Source organism: Peromyscus maniculatus, chromosome 18, assembly GCF_049852395.1.
Source record: "Peromyscus maniculatus bairdii isolate BWxNUB_F1_BW_parent chromosome 18, HU_Pman_BW_mat_3.1, whole genome shotgun sequence".
Classification (NCBI taxonomy): Eukaryota; Metazoa; Chordata; class Mammalia; order Rodentia; family Cricetidae; genus Peromyscus; species Peromyscus maniculatus.
The window spans coordinates 50,446,910-50,467,905 of NC_134869.1; the positions used below are offsets into that span (position 1 = coordinate 50,446,910).

A 20,996-nucleotide genomic window follows, 5' to 3' on the forward strand; every position below is an offset into this window, starting at 1 on the left:
ATATGTCTAGGCAAGCTAAGGTTACACAGTGTGACCTTTACTAAAAAAGAGGAGGAGGAGGCGGGAGAGGGGAAGGAGGGGGGAGGAAGAAACAGGGGGGAGGAGGGGGAGGAGGAGGAAGGGGAGGAGGAGAGGGAGGAGGAGGAAGAGGAGGAAGAAGAGGAGGAGGAGGAGATCATTGTTCACACCTGCTTAGTCCCAGTAGTGTCCTCTCCTCACAGCCTCAGAGCTATGCTGCAGGTGAGCATTTTTATAGATGAGCTTTTATTGGAGCTCAGGACGGTGAGGAAGAAGATGCTTCAGTAGGATAAGTCAGTTTGCAATCACCGTGACAGACAGACACCTGCGAGAGTTCTCTTGAAGCAGGAAATGCTTTTTTTTGGCTACTGTTGGAGGGGTTTCAGTCCTTGTTCAGTTGGTGCCATGGTGTTCTGGCCGGTGGTGAGACAGAACGCCGTAGGAGAACTTGGAAGAGGACAGCTGCTCGGCTCATGATGGCCAAGAAAGGGCGTGGGGAGGGCAAGGCCAGGGCATAGCCTAGAACACAGCCCCAGTGATTTAGCAAGGCCCCATAGCCTACTCTATCTATCTGTCTGTCCATCCATCCATCCATCCATCCATCTATCTGTACATATATAGTACCTATCTATCTATCTATCTATCTATCTATCTATCTATCTATCTATCTATCTATCTATCTATCTATACATATATAGTATATAAGGATATAGTATATACATGTACACATACTATGTATACACTATATACATATGTACACATGTATATATATGCACATGTGTGTGTGTGTATGTGCGCATGCGCGCGCGTGTGAACATCTGCCTGAGGAGACCAGAGGCATTGGATCCTCCTGAGCTGGAGCCTTATGCAGTTGTAAGGCGCCCAACACTGGGAACTGAATTCTGGTCCTCTGCAAGAGCAGGTATGTGCTCCTAACTGCTCAATGTTTCCTGAGCCTCGAGTACAGTAATAGTTTTGTAGATGTATCCATTGGAACTGGGCTTTGCATTTTGACTGATTGTGTTTTTCTGTAATGGTCTCCATCTGTTTGGGAAGAGAAGTTTCCTTAATGAGGGGTAAGAGCTATACTTAACTGTGGCTATAAGGACAAATATTTAGAATGTAGCCACGGGTTATACTGATTTGGTAAAGAGGTGGTTTAGGTTCTTCTCCAAAATCCATGACTTTGCTAGCTCTGGGTAGTTGGCTAGGTTTCCAGTACCAACCATAGTTTTCTTCTTGTTGAGTAGGTCTTAAGTCCAATTAGAGCGCTGTTGGTTATCACCAAAGTATGCATCTGCACCCTTAGGGTTTGCGTGACATGGTAGTTATTGTTGAGACACAAAATATTTTTGTAAAAGTTTCCAACTATTACTTGAGCTAAGGCAAAAATCACTGGGGAAGGTAAAAAGCAATAAAATGAAACAGACCAAACCTGTTTACTGCTGGACAGGACTGGGAAGTACTGAAAGTGATTCCTGCTTGTAGCTTGTGCTTCAGACGCTTTTATGTCATTATTAAGTGAGTTCTCCCATGTCCTTCAGTTGCATTTTTATCAGTAATCTCATACAGACACATTGAGATTCCTGAGATCGACTATCTACTAAAGAAAATTGAATTGTAAAACTATTCAAGACCTTAGAATATTGGCCCTTGGGACCCAGTTGAAGCCAGTTTTTTTTTTTTTTTTAACTGTCAAGGAGTCACTGGCCTTATTGGCATACTCTGTCATGGTTGAAACCTAAGGCCACCTCCCCCAAGGGTCTCTCCAGTCTTCTCTCTACAGCTGCTACCAGATGTGCACTCCTTTTTTTTGGAATTTTCACTCGGTTGACTTTGGGATGGCATGCCCTTGCCTCTAGGTCTCCGTTTTCTCCTTTCTTGACTGCATCTTACGTCCAGCATGGCTTCGGTGACCTGACTCGGTTACAGCATCGTTGCCTTTCTCCCTTGTAATAAAGTGGTCCACTGCATTTCCAACTGCAGTCACAGACTTTCTCCTGAGAATTCTCCTCTCTTTGTTCAGCCCAGAGCCTTACTACAGGGCTATCTTTAGTACTTGCTCCATGGGTGTTTGTTGAATGGTTTAAAGGAAGGCCATACAGGCCATTTTCAAGAATTTAGCTGTACCTGCTTGTCCTACAGTATAACTCCCTCTTAGGACGGTAAGTGGAAGTACAGGGCTTCTCCCCATTTTTTCCCCACCCCTTATTTTACCCAACACACACAAGGAAATGGAAGACATAATCATGCCAAGGCCCCTTATTGAATTAACTACATACTTTTCTAAAAGAATGCACTTTGAAAAGTTGGGACGATGCCTTTAAGGACTTTTCTCAACGGACCAGAAGTGGAGAATTTCATCAGATTGTCAGATCTGTGCCTCTCGACTCTGTCGTCCTGCCAGTCACCTGGACATCATCTTCAGTGGCTGATTTGGATTTGGCAGGTCTGGGCAGCAGCTCAGCAGGAGGGCTAGTGTTCCTCAGTGGGGCCCAGCCCATATGAAGACTTGTGTTCATAAACCACATTCAAGCGTTAGGTTTGCAGAGACACAACTGTGAGTCTCTTTGTCTGCCAGATTAAAAAACAACAAACAAACAAACAAACAAAAAAACCTGTGACTGAGAAACAGCAAGTGCAAGGGAGAGACCTCATCTTCCTGGATAGATACTTAGAAAATGCAGGCTGCCATGAAGTAGTCCTTGGAAATAATTAGTGAGCCAGGTTTTTTTTTTTCCTTTTCTTTTTTGAGATTTATTTGTTTATTATGTATACAGTGTTCTGCCTGTGTGTATGCTTGCACACCAGAAGAGGGTACCAGATCTCATTACAGATGGTTGTGAGCCACCATGTGGTTGCTGGGAATTGAACTCAGGACGTCTGGAAAAGCAGACAATGCTCTTAGCCTCTGAGCCATCTCTCTAGCCCCAGGTTTATTGTTTTTAATTCAACCTGGACACTGGTAACCAGAATTCCCTGGTGGATTTTGATGACAATAGAGCTCAAAACACTTCATTTTCTAGCAAGTTGCAAATGAGGACCTTATAGCTAGGACCTAGGAGCATCTTAATGTAATGTTTTAATGGTAGAAGAAAGGAACTTGAGATCCAGGGATGTACAGTGATACAGCATTGAAGACACCAAGGGTGTGCCATCTACTACCCAAGTGTTCAGGACAACATCGTTGAAGTCATTAATTTATTCAATACCTGTATGCCTGGATCTTGGCTAGATGGTGATGATGATGATGATAATGATGATGATGGTGGTGGTGATGATCATGGTGGTGATGATGATAATTATGGGGATGATGCTGATGGGGGTGATGCTGATGGGGATGCTGATGGGGGTGATGATGGGGATGATGATGGTGATGATGGTGATTGGGCAGGGTCTTACTGGGTAGACCCAGGCTGGCCTCAGTCTCACAGAGATGCACCTGCCTTCTGAACGGTGAGAATAAGGCCCCCGCACCACTTGTCTTAGATTTGAAACTTCGTAGTGAGAAGTTACAATTTCCTTTGCACAGTAGGCACATCTTTTCAAAATTAATGCAAAAATGAATTTGAATGGACATATGCAAATCAGCCAACTCATAAAATGCTAAAACAGTGGAAGTTTGCAAAGAACACAGCTATCATACATTTGTGTGTGTGTGTGTGTGTGATATCAGTGAGGAGTTTCTATCACTGTGGAATTTTCCATGAATACATAATATTTTAGAATTTATGTAAATGTCTGAAACTGGTGAGTTTCAATATGAGATCTGCAACATGGCAGATTGCAGGAAAACTTTCAATTCAAGAGTAATGGTTGTAAGTCTTGCTTGGGAGTTAAAACGTTTTTGGAAATCTGATGAATGCTAAGGATTCTCTCCCTGGGGGAGGTTTGCGGGGTGTGGGGGGGGTGGGGCTCCACTCTATCAAAAAGGGAAAGTCTCCCTAGACAAAGACTCTCAGAAGTAGAGAGCTAGCTCTTAAATCTTTTTCTTTTTCTTTCTTGTATGACATTCAGGAGAAAAAAATGCAGTTTAAGAAGCATTGGAAGAGATTTTTATCAGAACTGGAAGTTTTACTCCTGTGAGTGTATTTCGTTCATCTCAGATCTTACAGCGTTTGGCGTGGCTGGCATTTAATTAGTGTGGGTTGGATGTTCGAACACTGGGTACACTTTTGACATCTGCTTTTGGTGTGTTCCTTAAAATAAATTTTAAGAGAGAGCACTTCCATGATTCATTTGGACGCATTGAAACCAGACACTGTCACAAGGAAGTGGGCTAAATTGCGTGTGACTAACACGGCTGAATGGTAATTCTTAGCGTCACACACACACATACACACACACACACACACACACACACACACACACACACACACACACACACACACACACGTCCCTTTCCCTTCCTTGGAGATGTTGCAGTTGAGAGACTATCTCGTCAGAGTGGCTCTCTTCAGAAAGAGAGTTTTAGACAAAGGAATCAAGGACTTTTGATGGACATGTGATTTCCCAGGGAATTCGTTCACGGATCTGGGAGTCCCGGGATGACAAATGTAATGCCTTGATTTTTTATATAACTTCATAAATACAGCTGTGCAGTCATTCTCACTGGAGGCAGAGCTCTAACACTGGGGGACTCATCACCCCTCACAAATAAAAGATGCTTTTCCCTGGTGGTTTGGGAGCGGACATGTGCTATGGGGTGGAGGGGAAAGTGGAGAGAGAAGTATTATGCTGCATCCTGTCCCCCCCTTTTTTTCCTGTTTTTTTTTTTTTTTTTTTTTTTTTTTTTTGAGACAGGGTTTCTCTGTGTTGTTTTTGGTGCCTGTCCTGGATCTCGCTCAATAGACCAGGCTGGCCTCGAACTCACAGAGATCTGCCTGGCTCTATCTCCTGAGTGCTGGGATGAAAGGCATCTGCCACAGCCACCCGGCTGCTTCCTGTCCCTTTTATAGCCAGGGTCAGAGATAGAATATTAATGGCCAATAAAGTACATTCAGTCCAGATGTTGTAATAGTAGATTTTTACAGTTTCACTTGTTTGTTTACAGAGGTAAGGGTCAGACATTTTGAAATCTGAGAAACACAAAAGGGTAAATTTAGAAAGTGTCCTCTCCCACTACCCGGCTGAGTTTTCAAAGGCAACCTCATTACTAGCTTTTTGTAGATATTCCTGGAGGTCTGTTACACATGCACAAACACATTTTGGTTTCTTATTTTCATCCTTCCACACAAAAGGTAATGTAGCACATGGCTTGCTCTGTTCCTCGTTGTCACGTTCTGTTCTAGCCACGCCATACCTTCCTTCTGTTGAGAGAGTCAAATGTCTAATCTTTTTAAACTCAAGAATGCACACAATCTCAAAAACAAAAAATAGAAAATAACATTGCCAATGCCAGTGTTAAAGGAATTTTGTTTTAGGGCCTGTATGTTGTCAGATCTCTTGTTTAAGTTTCTTATATTTTTGGTTGTGAGCCTAGCCTTTAACGGCTGAGCCATCTCTCCAGCCCTTGTTTAAGTTTCTGATGCATCGACCAAATCAGTTTTTACATGTCGCTCTTTTTCATTTTCCATGCCTCTTTTTCTGGTACCATTCATTGAAGGAGTGTTGCTTCGCCCTTTGTGTATTTTTCACCTCCTAGTCAGGGTTTTAGTCAATGGTGGACATATGGATTGGGGTTTTTTGGGGGAGCCTCTGTTCTGTGCCACTGATCGGTGGGACGCTAGTTCTCTGCCGCTGCAGACTGGTTTGATTACTAACGCATTGGGAGGCTCCTTAAAATCGGAGCTCCGCTTCCTCACATTACTTTGACTGTTTGGAGTCTTTCATGGTCTCATATGAGTTTTAGGATTTCTCTTGTCGGGGGAAAAAATGTTGTTGCAATTTTGGTCGGCCTAACGTCGAATCTGTGGCCTGCTTTGGGCAGCTTGGACGGTTTGGCAGGGTTAATTCTTGCAGTGCATGATGCCAGCCAGCTGTGTGTTCCCATTTCCATGCATCTCTAGTTCTTTTATCAATGGAGTTTTATAAATGCAGATCATTTATCTCTGTGGTTAAGTTCATTCCTTGGCATTTTATTCTTCCTGATATCTTAGTAACAGATAGTTTTCCTCATTCTTTATTCAGGTAGCTCATTGTGAATGTAAAGGAATAACATTGATTTTTATATGTTGATTTTGTATTGGAAGAAGTTAGTGAATTCGTCAGTTCTTGCCATTTTTTTCTGGTAGAGTCTTCCAGGTTTTCTACATATAAGATCATGTAATAAGCAAACTGGGACAATTTACCTGTCTCCTTTCTAGCTCAGAGTCCTTTTTTCTTTTTCTTGCCTACTTGCCCTAGCTAGGATTTGCTGTGCTGTGCTGCATAGATGTGAGTATGGACCCCCATACCTCATTCCCACTCCTTAAGGAAAATACACTTGTCGTGATGGGTTCTGTCATTAGTTAGGAGTTTATCATATATAGCATTTATTGTATTGAGGTGCATTCTCTGCATAATTCATTGAGAGTTCCATCTTGAAGGGCTTTGAGTTTTGATAAATGCTTTTCCTGCATCTGTTGTGATAGTCACATGATTTTTTTTTTTTTACCTTCAGTAGGATGATGTTGTATATTACTGGTCATTTTGTGCATGTTGTGCCATTCTTGAATCCCAAGGATATAATTCTACTATATCAGAGGATATGGTCTTATAAAAATAATAATTTAAGTCTTTGAGAGTTTATGCACTGTCTTTTGATCATGTTAATTGCTGTTTCTCTCCTCACAGGTCCATCCTCTCTACCTTTACCTCCCTTTGAGCTTATTTTAAAAAATCAGTTAGAACTCTTTTGTTTGGTTGGTTGGTTGATTTTGGTTTTGGAGATAGGGTTTCTCTATATAGCCTTGGCTATCCTGGAACTTCCTCTCTAGACCAGGGGATGGAACTCAGAGGTCTGCCTGCCTCTGCCTTCTGAGTGCTGGGATTAAAGGCGTGGGCCACCAGGCCTGGCCAGAGACAGGTGTCTTCATTCCTGAATATAGCTCTAGACACCTCCTCAGCGAGTTGAAACCACTTGACTACATTTGCACAGCTGTTATAAAGACAGGGATGCAAGCCCGAGTTTGTGTGTCCTTCACATCTGTCCCCTGTCTCTCACCATGGAGACCTGTCTTGTTTTGCCCACAGTGGCCAGTTAGAAATACTTTCTGAATTGATTTCAGTTGGTATTGGATTTGCTGATCTTGATCTGTGTAACTTTAAATTCTATGGCCTTAAAAATTGCTAGGGAAATTTAAATGGCATGAGTTTATAGGCTCAAAAGGAGCAATCCCACCCCGACTGTCTTTCCATGATCATTCTTCACTAACATCTGAACCACCCAGTGTTTTTTTTTTTTCCCCTGCTAGATCAGTAATGTTTAAAAATAGGCAAATTATGGAGCTGGAGAGATGGCTCAGCTGTTAAGAGCACTGGGTGCTCTTGCAGAGGACCCGGGTTTGATTCTCAGCACCCACATGTCGGCTCACAACCATCTCTGATGACTCCAGTTCAAAGGGCTCCGATTCCCTCTTCTGGTCTCTACAGGCATCAAACACATAAGTGGGGGACAGACAGACTTGCAGGCAAAGCACACCTGCATAAAAGAAAATAAAAATAAGCAAAGTGTCCTTTCTGCTGTGCCCACAGGAGAACTGAGAATGGGGGACTGCCATGTCTCTATAATACCTCCTCTCTACCGCTTTCCAAAAGACACTTCTCTCTGAATTAGCCTAGGTTGCAGGAGAACCAGCCTGCTAGTGGTACGGACGATCTGTTTAAGCAGCTCCCCATACCTCCTCAATGTATTACTAGTCCACTGTTTTCCACTGTACAATCTGAATCATAATAAAGTGTAGGGATCTTGTTTTTGACGTATTTTAAAAGAAAGCCTTTCTGTGTATTTGTGTATGTGTTTATGAATACAGATGCACACACACAGACACTGGCATATTTGAGGCAAGAGAGATAAAGTGATCAGCATGCCCCATATACCAGATAAATATATATAAATTGTAAATCTATACATGTGTATATAAGAGAGTATATTTGTGTTTGTAGGAAATTCGCTACAAACTAGGAGCAAATTAGAGACCTTTATAAGTAGAGCATTTTTTAAACAGCTTCATTTATTTTAATGACCCCAAACATGCCCCAAACATAGTAGGTATTCAGTATAATAAACTGAGCTCACAGCCTTGGCATATTTCACAGTTTGCAGTTACCTGGTGCGTTAGTACTTTAGCTGCTGCTATGGCAAGGCACGTGACCAAAAAGACAAAGAAGGGAAAGTTTGTTCAGGCTCAGGGTCTTAGAGGAGAATCCATCACGGCAGGAAGTCACAGTGGTAGGATTCCGAGGGAACTGGCCTCTTGACCAGCTAACTGTGACCTTGAATCTATAGTCTGGAAGCATAGAGAGATGAGTCACTGTGTTCTGCCTGCCTGGCTCTTTTCATACATTCCTGGACCCCTAGTCCACGAGAAGCTGCTGCCCACATGCAGTGCTCTCCCCTGGCGATTCTAATCTACTCAAGTTGACAGTGAAGGTCAGCTCCCATACCTGGAGTGCATTGATCTTCATAAAGCAACGGCATCCAAGGATTAGAGTTTAGTTTACTTAACTGGTTAATAAATGCTTAGGATAGGAGCCTCAGAAATATACTAATATACAAATGTAGAATATAATATAATAATATTATAATATAATATACTAATGTAGAAATCTGTAATTTAAAATCAATGTCATTTTTTTATACTTCAAGCTACTCTTGTGAGGATTTTAGATAACAACGCAAGCTTCGTGAAGACATGACTATCCCTTTCCTGCTTGTAACTGGGGTTTAACCCAGCACCTCATGAAGCAATGCTCTGTTAATGGATGAGTGAAGACAGTCTTCTCTAATCCTGTGTTTTTGTGATTTACTTGCTTTGGACACTTCATCAGATAGGTCTCAGTTGCTTCATTATTTGCTTAACAAAATTAAAGATGCGACACTTTTTTTAAAAAAGATTTATTTTTTTATTACACATACAATGTTCTGTCTACATGCCAGAAGAGGGCACCAGATCTGATTATAGATGGTTGTGAGCCACCATGTGGTTGCTGAGGATTGAACTCGGGACCTTGGAAGAACAGCCAGTGCTCTTAACCTCTGAGTCACCTCTCCAGCCCAAGATGCGACACTTTTTATCAGTGAAAATAAGTGAATATGGAATCATGTTTTCCTTTTGTATGACGTTCTCAGTATCCCAAACCTTAAGAAATCAGTACTTCTTTAAATTTCCTGCCTTCTGTTTTAATATATTATTTTTATTTACATCTCAACAGTCCATTAAAAGGGGTAGGGCTAGCACTTGTTGGAACTCCCAATGAAACTACTTGCCTCTTGGCCTGACTTAGTCCCATGTTAGAACTGTTTGCCAACGTTCCTAATCAGTCTCGTCCACCTTCTATGTGAGTGACGGACTCGACAGTTTCAAACTTTCTGGTTCAAGGTTCCGTCATCCTCACATACTAGAGTTGACTGCATATTTCACCGAGATGGAGAAGCTTTGCCTGGTTCATCCATATATGAGCAACGGGACGCTTTTCGACAGACTACAGTGTGCAGTAAGTTGCAGACTATCATTCTCTCAGGTCCTTTGGCCCGCTAAAGCTGGGGGAGGGGGGGCGTAGAAGGGAGCCGTTGACACTGGAGGGAGCTGAGAGGTGAGGTAGGAGCACACACATCAGGGGGGTATTCGGGAATGGTTCCCCAGGGGAGCAGAGGACCTCTCAGGTAAACACATGTGTTACCAGGTTCTGTGTAACATTGGCAAATATATATATACACACGTGTGTGTGTGTGTGTGTGTGTGTGTGTGTGTGTGTGTGTGTGTGTGTGTTTATAACAAGTCTCAACTTCTCTTAGCATGTGGTATTTAGGTGGGCACAGGGCTGGACCAGCCAAACCCAGGGTCTTATGCATGCTAAGCAAGGATTCTCAGCCCACTGACTACAGTTTGACTAAATTAATGTTAAAAATTGTTGGGTATCTCCCAAGACTAGTGGTTCTCCACCTTTCTAATGCTGTGACCCTTTAATACAGTTCCTCATGCTGTGCTGACCCCCAACCATAAAATTATTTTGTTGCAACTTCATAACTGTAATTTTGTTACTGTTATGAATCATAATATCTGTAAATATCTGATAGGCAGGATATCTGATATGTGAACCCTGTGGGGGTCACAACCCACAGGTTGAGAACTACTGCCCTAGAACCATAGAGGAAAGCTCATTTGGAATTTAAATAGGTTGTAGCAAACTGAAATACTGATTCACCTCTCACTCCACCTTGCCATTGCTGCTGTGGGAGCATGTACCCACATAGTGGATATGCAGGTAATTTGCACTAAGAAAATACAACTAAACCTCTCCCTCTCCCTCTCCCCCTCCCCTCCCCCTCCCCCTCCCCCCCCTCTCTCTGTGTCTGTCTCTCTGTCTGTCTGCTGTCTCTCTGTGTGTCTCTGTCTCTGTCTCTCTCTCTTTCCCCTCTCCCTCTCTCTCTCTTCCCCCTCTGTGTGTGTGTGTCTGTCTGTCTCTGTCTCTCTGTCTGCTGTCTCTCTTTGTGTCTCTGTCTCTCCCCCCCCCTCTCTGTGTCTGTCTGTCTGTCTGTATCTGTCACTCTGTCTCTCTGTGTGTCTCTGTCTCTGTCTCTCTCTCCTCTCCCTCTCCCTCTCTCTAGGATAACACAGCCCCACTTCCCTGGCACGTTCGAATCAGTGTATTAATAGGAATAGCCAAAGCCATCCGATACTTGCACAACACTCAGCCATGCTCAGTCATCTGTGGCAATATTTCCAGGTAAGTGATCTGGGGACCTCAGGTTCCGCCTGTGCCCCTTCCGGCACCTCAGGTGAGTGACTCAAACATCCTGTCCTCTTCGGTCAGCACTCTTCCTGGACCGTACACGAGTGCAATGAGAACTCAAATCTAAGTATTACAATTCTGACTTTTTTTTTCTCATTGAAAATGTGTTTGCCAGATTTCTAAAAACCGCATTGGTATCGCCAAGGGGAGATGTTATATTTATTACCTTTGTGAAATACTGTTGAATGACTTTGTGTGTTTTACGGATTGTGCTGGATAGCCAGATGTGAAGTTGAACCTCTATTATTCTCCCCACCCCCACCCCTTAACTGAAGTTTAACGAAAGGATACACGGCTTACACAGGGATTCCCAGGAGGACAGCGGGAGTGAAGCAAACTGAGTTTGGGGTTCTGGAGTCACGAGTGTCTTATTCATTACAGTGAGCCTCTCCTCACAACCCAGGCCTCTCCTTGTCATTCTGTGATGAGCCAACATGATTGTTGCCTTTGAGACACAAGAGAACTAGAAGCAGTGTTTATTTTCTATCTTCTGTCTCTAGTTACACACACACACACACACACACACACACACACACACACAAATATACCACCCCCTCACACAAACTTATACACAGACACACATACATATTCACACACAGACACATACACACACCCATACATTCACAAACACATCCATAAACACACACAAACACACACCCATACACATATATACACACACACACACAAATAAAAATAAACCAAAACAAAAAAAAAACATTCAGAATGGTCACCAGCAGCAAAATCCCCAGATGATTTTCTCCTGGTGCCCCATGTTGAACTCATCCTGAAGGTGCTGGCCACACCTTTGCTGAACGCCAGGGTCAGCTGTATTTGAAGGCTGCGGCTGCCTCCTCCGGACCATTTTCTAGTATCTTGAAGGGTCTTAGTGCACTTTTAACGCAAGCAGAATAGGAGTGGGCAGCTCATTGTTCTGGAGAAATGAACATGAAACAGCTCTAAATTTCTCCTTGGTCCTGGGAGTCTGGGAGAACTGCCAAGAGATGCCTGCTCCTTCCATGACGTGGAACTACTTTAGCTGCCCGCAGCTTCTCAGAGTCTGAGCAAAACCAACGGACCCTTGCAGGCCCCGGATACGGGGGACAGTGATAGTCCAGGGGTCAGTGGAATCACTGGTGTGGTCCATTCCACATGGCTGAGAAGTCATCCCAACCTAAAATCATCTCTCGCCCACCCAGATTATAACCACTAATTAATACAGGGGATGCTCAAATAGTGTATTACTGAGTGAGAACAGTGTTTAGACTCCTGCTGTATACCTTCTTCCTCTGGTTTAAAGTAAACACTAGCTTATTTTAAACCTCACATGGTAAAACATCAATGATTGGTGGTGTTGGTTGTTTTTGCTCTTTACTCTTTTGGGGGGCCCTTTTGGGGGACCCACCACCCAGTTCCCAAATAAATCACACATGGAGGCTTATTTTTACTTATAAATGCCTGGCCTTAGCTTGGCTTGTTTCTTGCCAGCTTTTCTTAACTTTAAATTATCCCAGCTACCTTTTGCCTCTGGGCTTTTTCCTTTTCTTACTTCTTTATATCTTACTTTCACTCTTACTCTGTGGCTGGCTGCGTGGCTGGTTCCTAGCATCTTCCTCTCCTTGTTCTCTTGCTCTTCTTTTCCTCCCAGATTTCTCCTCCTATTTATTCTCTCTGTCTGCCAGCCCCACCTATCCTTTCTCCTGCCTTGCTATTGGACGTTCAGCTCTTTATTAGACCAATCAGGTGTCTTAGGCAGGCAAAGTCACACAGCTTCACAGAGTTAAACAAATGCAGCATAAAAGAATGCAACTCATCTTTGCATCATTAAACAAATGTCCCACAGCATAAACAAGTGCAACACATCTTAAAAATAATATCCTATAACAATTGGTTCCCTTTGCGTGGTTCAACTCATCAGTCCCTGCCCTGAAAGCAGGGTTTGAAGAACAGACAGGAAAGTTCTTGACAGGAGACAGGAACACGGGCAGCCATAAACTGGGGCGAAGGTGGCATCAGTGTGGGGAGGGCAACAGATGCAGGCTCCCCCACTTTCCGAGGCTTCTTTCACGTAACGCTAGGTGAGGTGACTAGGGTGTGCCTCTCCAGTGCCTCCCTACACTGTGGGACAGTCTGCACAATTTCATAAGACTCTGTGTCTGGATAATAGAGCTATAGCTTAGGCATAGAGTACCTGCCCGGCATGTGAGGGGCTGTGGGCTCAATCTCTAGGACTCCAAAAAAAAAGAAAAGAAGAAAAGGAACCAAATCTATGGGTAGAGAAAAGGAGAGGGGCAGAATTTAGCAGGTGGAGAGGTCGTCAGAGTATCGTTGCTGTTGCAACCCCAACCGACGTCATGGAAAAGCTGCCGACGCTGTGATGGTTTTTCAAAGCTGCCAGAACATCAGGCGGGGCATGCTGGTGCCTGCACTGTGGCCTGTCCTGGAGCAGGGCTATCACGCAAGTGCAGCATCTCCCTTCTACCGTGCCCAGTTCCAGGGGGGGACTCGGTTGTGCTGTTGCGAGCCAGCATCAGCTAGCCCTCCACACCAGGGAGCAAGAGCATGCCTGGGAGCTGGACAGTAATGATGGGCGCACAGAGCACAGCTACAGAGGAACAGTCGGCCTGAGAGAGCTCTAAAAAAGAGAACCAGGATTTTTTTTTTTTTTTTTTTTTTTACCATGCTCCTCTGTCCTCTCACCTCCTAGCTCAGGCTTCCCGATGTTTAAATCAGGAAGACCATAGCAACCAGAACTTCCTCTTAAACTGTGACTTCCAGGGGGAACTGCCTACCTTCTCTAAGGTAGCCTCAGTTTTTCTCTCTGAAAAAGGCTAATAATAGATGAATAGCTTTGCCTCTTAGGGCTAAATGATGTCAGGTATCTGGGTGCTGAGGAGAGCACACGCTCATCAAATGCTGACTCCCTTGGTACCTGGTCCAGCAGTGGCAGAGGCTGGGTGATGTGATGGACAGTCAATATTCTTGCTCATCACTCTCCTACACACTTCCATGGTCAATTCATTGTTTGAAAAGCAGACCTGCAAACAAGTTCTGCTTCTGGAAGAATCACTCATGTCTTACTACGTGTTGGTTGAACACCTTGGGAGTCAATTTTGTTTTTGTTTTTTTTGGGGGGGGGTCCATGTCTGTTGTGTGTAAAGCATAATGGAGACCACAGTGGGAAGCCATCTTTTCCTATAAAGTTCAGCTGATTAGAGAGATAGCTGAAACACACACACACACACACACACACACACACACACACACACACACACACACGTCACATTAATAGATACCCAGTGTGTGGCTGGCTGAATTAGAGTTGGAGTTAAAGAATGCCAAGCCAAGTCCTAGAGGGAGTGTTTTTTTTTTTTTTTTTTTTTTAACAGACTGATTGAAAGCATTGAGGGAAAATACTCCTGGTGGAGGCAGTAAATTTGTTCAAGGGATAAAAGCAAAGAACTGCCACCACATGTATAACAAAAGAAAAGGAAGGGAAGAAAGGAAGGAAGAGGGGAGGGAGGGAGGCAGAAAGGAAGGGAGGGAAGGAGGAAAGGAATGGAGGGAGGGAGGGAGGAGGGAGGAGACTGGAGAAGGACAGATGAAGTTTGAAAATAAAATAAAATGAGATGACAAGAAAAGAGAATGTGATGGCCAAGGGATTGACGGGGCTTGAGGGTAGGTAACTAGATTGGAGACCTAGGTTTGATAAGGTAAACTCAATGGAGAGACGGAGGCTTGTCTTGAGGACACAAGGGAGTAGAAAGATCCTGGAGTCTCTTCCATGGTCTCAGAACATAACAGGAAGCTGGTGCTTCCAAGGCAATAGCCCAGGTACTTGCCTAGCTGTGCAGAACTATAAAGTCACTTAATAGCCCAGCTAGACAGAATCCTTGGGAGGTAATAGACAGACGGTGATAAGAGAGCAAAGTGTCGAGGATGAGGTGATACTTGAGCTGGAAATACAGCCAATCACATATTTACTTTTTAGTTGGGGAAGGGGCTGATGGCTGTTCCCTCTCTGGCTATTATGGTTTGGATTTTAAGTGTAGGTGAAAGAGCCTATCAGCGTGGTGACTCATCCTAGCACTCGGGAAGTCAAGTCAGGAAGATCGCTGTGGGTTTGGAGCTAACATGAGCTGCAGAGTGAGATCCTCCTCAACACCTACCCCAGCCAGGCATTGATGGTGCACGCCTTTAATCCCAGCATTCTGGAGGCAGAGGCAGGCAGGCGGATCTCTGTGAGTCTGAGGACAGCCTGGTCTACAAACCGAGGACAGCCAGGACTGTTACACAGAGAAACCCTGTCTCACAAAAGCAAACAAAACAAAACTGCTTCCCTCAAAAGAAACATCTCTCAAAGGTGTGGTCCCTACAGTGGCCCGATGAGTAGATGTTGGGACATTTAGGAAGTGGACTCTGGTACAGGAAGTTAGGTCCTTGTGAGCATCTCCTGGAAGGGGATATTAGGTCCCTGGTCCTTTCTTTCAGTCTTTGCTTCTCAGCCACCATGGGGAGAGCAGATCATTTCCACTGCACTTTCATACAATGATGTATTTTCCTGCCACGGGCCCAAAGTCATGGGACCGACCAACCGTGGACTGAAACCGTGAGTCAGAGTAAATCTTTCACTCTTTTCAAATGGTTTCTCTCGGGTATTTTGTGAGCGAGACAAAACTGACTGCCGTGACTGGTTTTTCGGAGTCTGAGGATTCAAATGTAGCCCATCCATAGACGGCACCTGCAAGGGTTTCTGCCACCACCACGGCCAGCACAGTGATGACCCATTGGAGGTAGTTTGGTTCAACATGACTAAGTAGTTGGTATTGGTTCAAGCTGCAGGAGTCTGACCCGGAGTAGTTTATTTTAGGCATATTTAAGTACAGAGCAATTTGGTAAAAACTGTCCTGGTGATAATTAACTCGATCCTGGGTGCACAATAAAGCATACATAAATCTCCCCGAGGAACTCGAGGAACAAAGAAAGCTGAATCAAGATCAGACGTAACTACCTTGAAACACTTTGTAAAGTATACGTCATGTCTTCCATTAAGATGGGTTTTATAGATGGACTAAGAGAGCAAGCTCATGGCCGGGCGGTGGTGGCGCACGCCTTTAATCCCAGCACTCGGGAGGCAGAGCCAGGCGGATCTCTGTGAGTTCGAGGCCAGCCTGGGCTACCAAGTGAGCTCCAGGAAAGGTGCAAAGCTACACAGAGAAACCCTGTCTCGAAAAAACCAAAAAAAAAAAAAAAAAAAAAAAAAGAGAGCAAGCTCATGATAAAGGTCTGGGCAAGGATCTGGTACAGTCTCCTGCCACACAGACAGTGCAAAAGTCACCAGGTTATTAACCACATCTGCTCCAAAGCCTTCTGGGAGGATAACAGGTTATGTATCCCTTCCTTTGAAGGAATGACCACGTGTGTTTAACATTCCAGGTTCCCCTAGTGCTGATCTGTGTGCACAAGGCCCTCCAGGTCTCCTATGTGCGCGCACACACACAAGCATGTGTCCAAAAGTAAAATTCCAAGGCTGTGGACATGCATTTGGGGAATCATGCTTTCACATGGTTTCATCACTGTCCCTGCCTGTTCCAGCACAAACCAAGCCCCTACAATAGCCACCGACTCACAGCCTTTCTGCTGAGCTGCCAGCATAGATATCAGTTAGTGCCAACATCAGTCATAGGCATCTCCCTCTTACTTAGTGGTGTGCACACCCGCTATCTAGGAATTGGAACAAGGCCAGTTCGGTCCATTGAGGCCACCCAACGCCTGTCAGATGGTAACAGCATCTGTGGAAGGAGTCTCAGCCAAATGTGAGTTGGCTGACCTCGGTCACCTTCCTGCACCTCTGAAGGGGACCCTTCCCTTCACTCGGGATGTAGACCTTCCTGATTCTTAGCCCATTGCTCTTTGGAGGGTCCAAAGTCACTATGTCTCCTGTCCTTGCCATTCAGTTTGAGCAGTCATAATTAGGAAAGACAGCTTCGAGCAGGGGAGCCCTGTGTGTTCCTGACAGTTGGCTCAAAGATCTGTGTCGAGCGGTATCATTTTCCACAAGGAAATCAAGACTGCATTTTTGCCAGAGGAGTGAAAAATGGGCAGTCTCCGTTTTGTGTATTGAACTTCAGACTGGTGGGTCACAGACTTTACTGGAGACTCTCAACATTAATTAACATTAGTAGCATGAAGCAACCTGGCAGGTTGTGTATGAAGTGAGATTGGATAGAAAAAACCAAACCAAATTATTATGGAGCACACAGTTATAGCACTGTAGAAATGTAAATTATTATTTTTTTAAATATTGGAAGTAGAACACACCAAAATATCAACTAAGATTTATCACTATGGCTTATTTTTGTAATGGCTATGATTTTCTTCCATTTTATCTTTAAAAAAAAACATACTTAAGCTAAGACTAAGAAAGACATTTGGTTTTTGCCCAAGCTTTATATGACTATTAAGATAGACATTAGAAAGTACCTGTCTGGCATAAAGTGACCTTCTGGGTGTTCCATAACCATTCTTGAAGGCCTGTAATGTGGATAGAAGGAATAAAAGGGAAAAATATTTTGCCCTTTAAGGTCACTTAAGTCTCAAGGGTCTGTGGATCATCTCTCAAAATGTCCTGTATCCTTGCTGAATCACTTGTCCTCTTATTCAGGTAGGCCATGGAGACCCCGCTTATAGACTTTCACTGGTGTCCGTGTTACAGAGAGGAGGGTCAACACAGAGGACATTTCCTTAAGGCTTCCCAACAAGCCACTGCAAGCAAAGCCTTTGACTGGCTCCCACCTAGATGTAACAACTGGTATCCAGATCACCAGAAGAGCCAGAGGTTGTTCACAAGCCTCACTAATTCCTGTGGACCAATTCTTAACTCACCTTGACAGAAAAAAAGGATAATTCTGGCCGTCTGAATGGTCTTAAACACCCAATTAGGAGAGTATAGTCAAAGATAAAATGATTGATTTTTTTTCTTTAACTGTCTAGGAAATTACAGTCCCCAGACATTAGGCTTAAGGCTGTAGGGCATGTTCCTTAGACAGCTATTCCTCATTGATGATATCTTTCTTGATAAGAAAAATGCTGCTCAGATGGATGATATCACAACCATGGCTCAACTCAACACTCAGCATCTGCCTGAAGGGAAGATAGACAGATCCACTGTTGTTTTAACTTAAAACTCAAACGATGCTTAAATTTCTTCTCTCTGTCTCCCTCTCTAGAGGCCATCTGCAAGGGACCTCATGCTATGATTTTTAAAATTCTTGAGAATGAAGATTTTGAGGGTCAGGGTCATGGTTCAGCACTAGAACTTTCATCTAGGATTCCCAACACCCAACACCCCAAAAAATGAAGATCATGAAGTCATTGTTCAGCAGCCGTGTGTCCACTCCTTTGGTTTAAATAAAATAGAGTGATGTCTACTTGGTCCTTCAGAAGAAAGCAAGGATGGTGGTATAGGCAGGACCCAGGACATCCTTGTTCAAACTCAGGGTCTGCCTCAGACTACCTGGTCATTTTCCCCACTTCCACATCTAGTCCCAGCCAAGCTGACTTTTTACTTTCTATTTCTTTCCATTTTAAAACTGTCCACCTTTGTTCTATGCTCTGCTCACAAACCTAGAGATTATGAAAGAAGAACAGCGTGACTCCATCTTCTTCTAAATCCTGGCTTGGTTTTGTCCTCCGTTTCTGCACCATGGGGACTTCAGACAGGTTGAGAGTGGCACCTCTATCCTTCTGCCTACCCTGGAGCCACCCTCAAGAACAGCTCTGAAATGCCCTTGTTCTACAAACTCTCTCCCCATGCTTTTCTATGTTCATCCCCTTTTCGCAGCCACTCAGTGATCTCATTGTTCCTGCCTCTTGTCCCTGGTCCAGAGTGTGGCTGTTCAGACCACCTATCTCTTCCCCCTCTTTCTAGTAGTGTGACTTTGGGATAGTTTCTTAGTTCACTGATGCTTTGTCTCCTTGCTCTCTGGAACTGGGCAAGATACCAGTCCACTGCCTTGAAGGGTTCTGAGGATGAGATGAGTTACTAAGTGGAAAGGGCATCCCAGAGCCTGGCAGAAGCTGGCATTATATTCTACCCATGGGAGACTCATGTCTTCAATGTCCTAAGTGCTCCCATCTGACTCACCTTGGACTCTGGCTTTCCAGGAGGATCCTGAACTCCCTGAGAGGGGCTCAGTTATCAGAAACTCTTGTACATTGACTTAAAACCTTGTGACTGAGCCTTTAGGTTCACACGCATGTGCACACGCATGCACACACACACACACACACACACACACACACACACACACACACACAGAGAGAGAGAGAGAGAGAGAGAGAGAGAGAAGGAACAGTTAATTTTTTTCTCTTTATCATCAACAGATTTTAATTTTATGTTCATATAGCTGAATGAAAGATTTTTTTTTTCACTTAAGTGTTGTAAACCAAAGCAGCATCCAGCATGGAAATGAGAGGTCTAAGTTTTAGTCCTGGTTCTACTATTTAGCTGTTTTGCAAATAATAAGTCAAAGAAATAGTGTGCTACAGCAACCATGACAAATAAGTTTTATTTCATATTCTATCTTTGATTGATTAGCAATGGTTAACCAAGTACAGGGTAAAAAGAGCACTCTTAGCTGAGTGTTTTTGGAACTCATTAATGGTGTCTGTCAGTAATATGAGAGGATGTGGGACAGTATTTGGGTCATACATTTGCCTTTCCCATGCTCAGTAATCTAAAACTATTTGAGGTTTTCAAACTCCATTGAGGAAATTATTATATAAATAAATGCTTGGTGTCTTCTATAAGCTCAGAATTATGATTATGCAAACAACACCAGGTGGGCTCCATTAAGTACCAAATGCTATATTATAGGCATCCAGTAGGAACTTAGAAGCAGGAGGCACACTGGGCTTCAGAGATATACAGTAAGAACATCATGGCAGAGATGATTTCAGTGGCCCACAGAGGATCTGGATGAAAATAGGAGCAGGCCTTCTGAGGGGAGAGGCACAAAGGTCACCCTGAGACAGTTATATGCAGTTTGTTTGTTTTTGACTCTTTGTTCTTTTCTCTTCAGGGACCCACTACCCAGCTCCCAAATAAATACACAGAGGTTTATTCTTACTTCTGAATGCCCGGCCCTAGCTTGGCTTGTTTCTAGCCAGCTTTTCTTAACTAAATTATCCCATCTTCCTTTTACCTCTGGGCTTTTACCTTTTTCTATTCTATATGACCGTTCTTTCCTTCTTGCTCTGTGACTGGCTGTGTGGCTGGCCCCTGGCATCCTCCTCTCCTCCTTTTCTCACTCCTTCCTTTTCTTGTTCTCATCTCCATTTATTCTCCCTGACTGGCAGTCATGCCTATATCTTCTCCTCTCTAGCTATTGGCTGTTCAGCTCTTCATTAGACCAACCAGGTGTTTTAGGCAGGCAAAGCAACACAGCTTCACAGAGTTAAACAAACACAACATGAAAGAATGCAACACATCTTTGCATCATTAAACAAATGTTCCACAGCATAGAAGAATGTAACACATCTTCAACTGATATTCCACAACAAGCTTCTCCAATGGCGTTGGTAAATACTTACCCATGAAGGGTAGTGGATAGGATGCAGGAGGATTATGGAGTTCAGTCAAAGCCAAGGACTAGGTCTCATATACACTCCCATGGAAACACTTGTTAACCCTCCAGGATCCTAAGGGTGGGGTGTGATCATTGTCATGTCTGGCTGACAAGAGAAAAACAGAGACTCAGAAAGGTCTGTCACTTGCCTGTCACATGGCTACAGATGAAAGGGGAGGTGCCCTTCCATGTCTGTGTATTCCCAATAACCATGCTCTTATTAGGGAATTCAAAGGCCTGGGATTGCCAGGGGCCAGTTGGCTTCATCAGCAGATACAGGCATTGAGAAACGTTGACGTCAGAGTCTTGAGGAGATAGCAGTAGGCAGCTTGCTTTGGGGGAGAGATTAGGTCTGGACAGCTACCCTGTCAATCTGGCTTGCTCCAGCAGAGAGAGTAAGTGTCTTTCTAAGAAGGA

At 43.9% G+C, this 20,996-nt stretch overlaps 1 protein-coding gene across 1 annotated transcript in view; it reads left to right on the forward strand.

Moving 5' to 3' along the window:
• The window catches only part of Irak3 (interleukin 1 receptor associated kinase 3), a 64,058-nt gene that overhangs the window by 30,581 nt on the left and 12,481 nt on the right, over positions 1–20,996 (forward strand). The window contains exons 6-8 of the mRNA XM_006973349.4: positions 4,036–4,100; positions 9,540–9,654; positions 10,769–10,887. Coding sequence (XP_006973411.1) covers positions 4,036–4,100; positions 9,540–9,654; positions 10,769–10,887 — 299 coding nt within the window. The remainder of the gene's footprint in view (positions 1–4,035; positions 4,101–9,539; positions 9,655–10,768; positions 10,888–20,996) is intronic.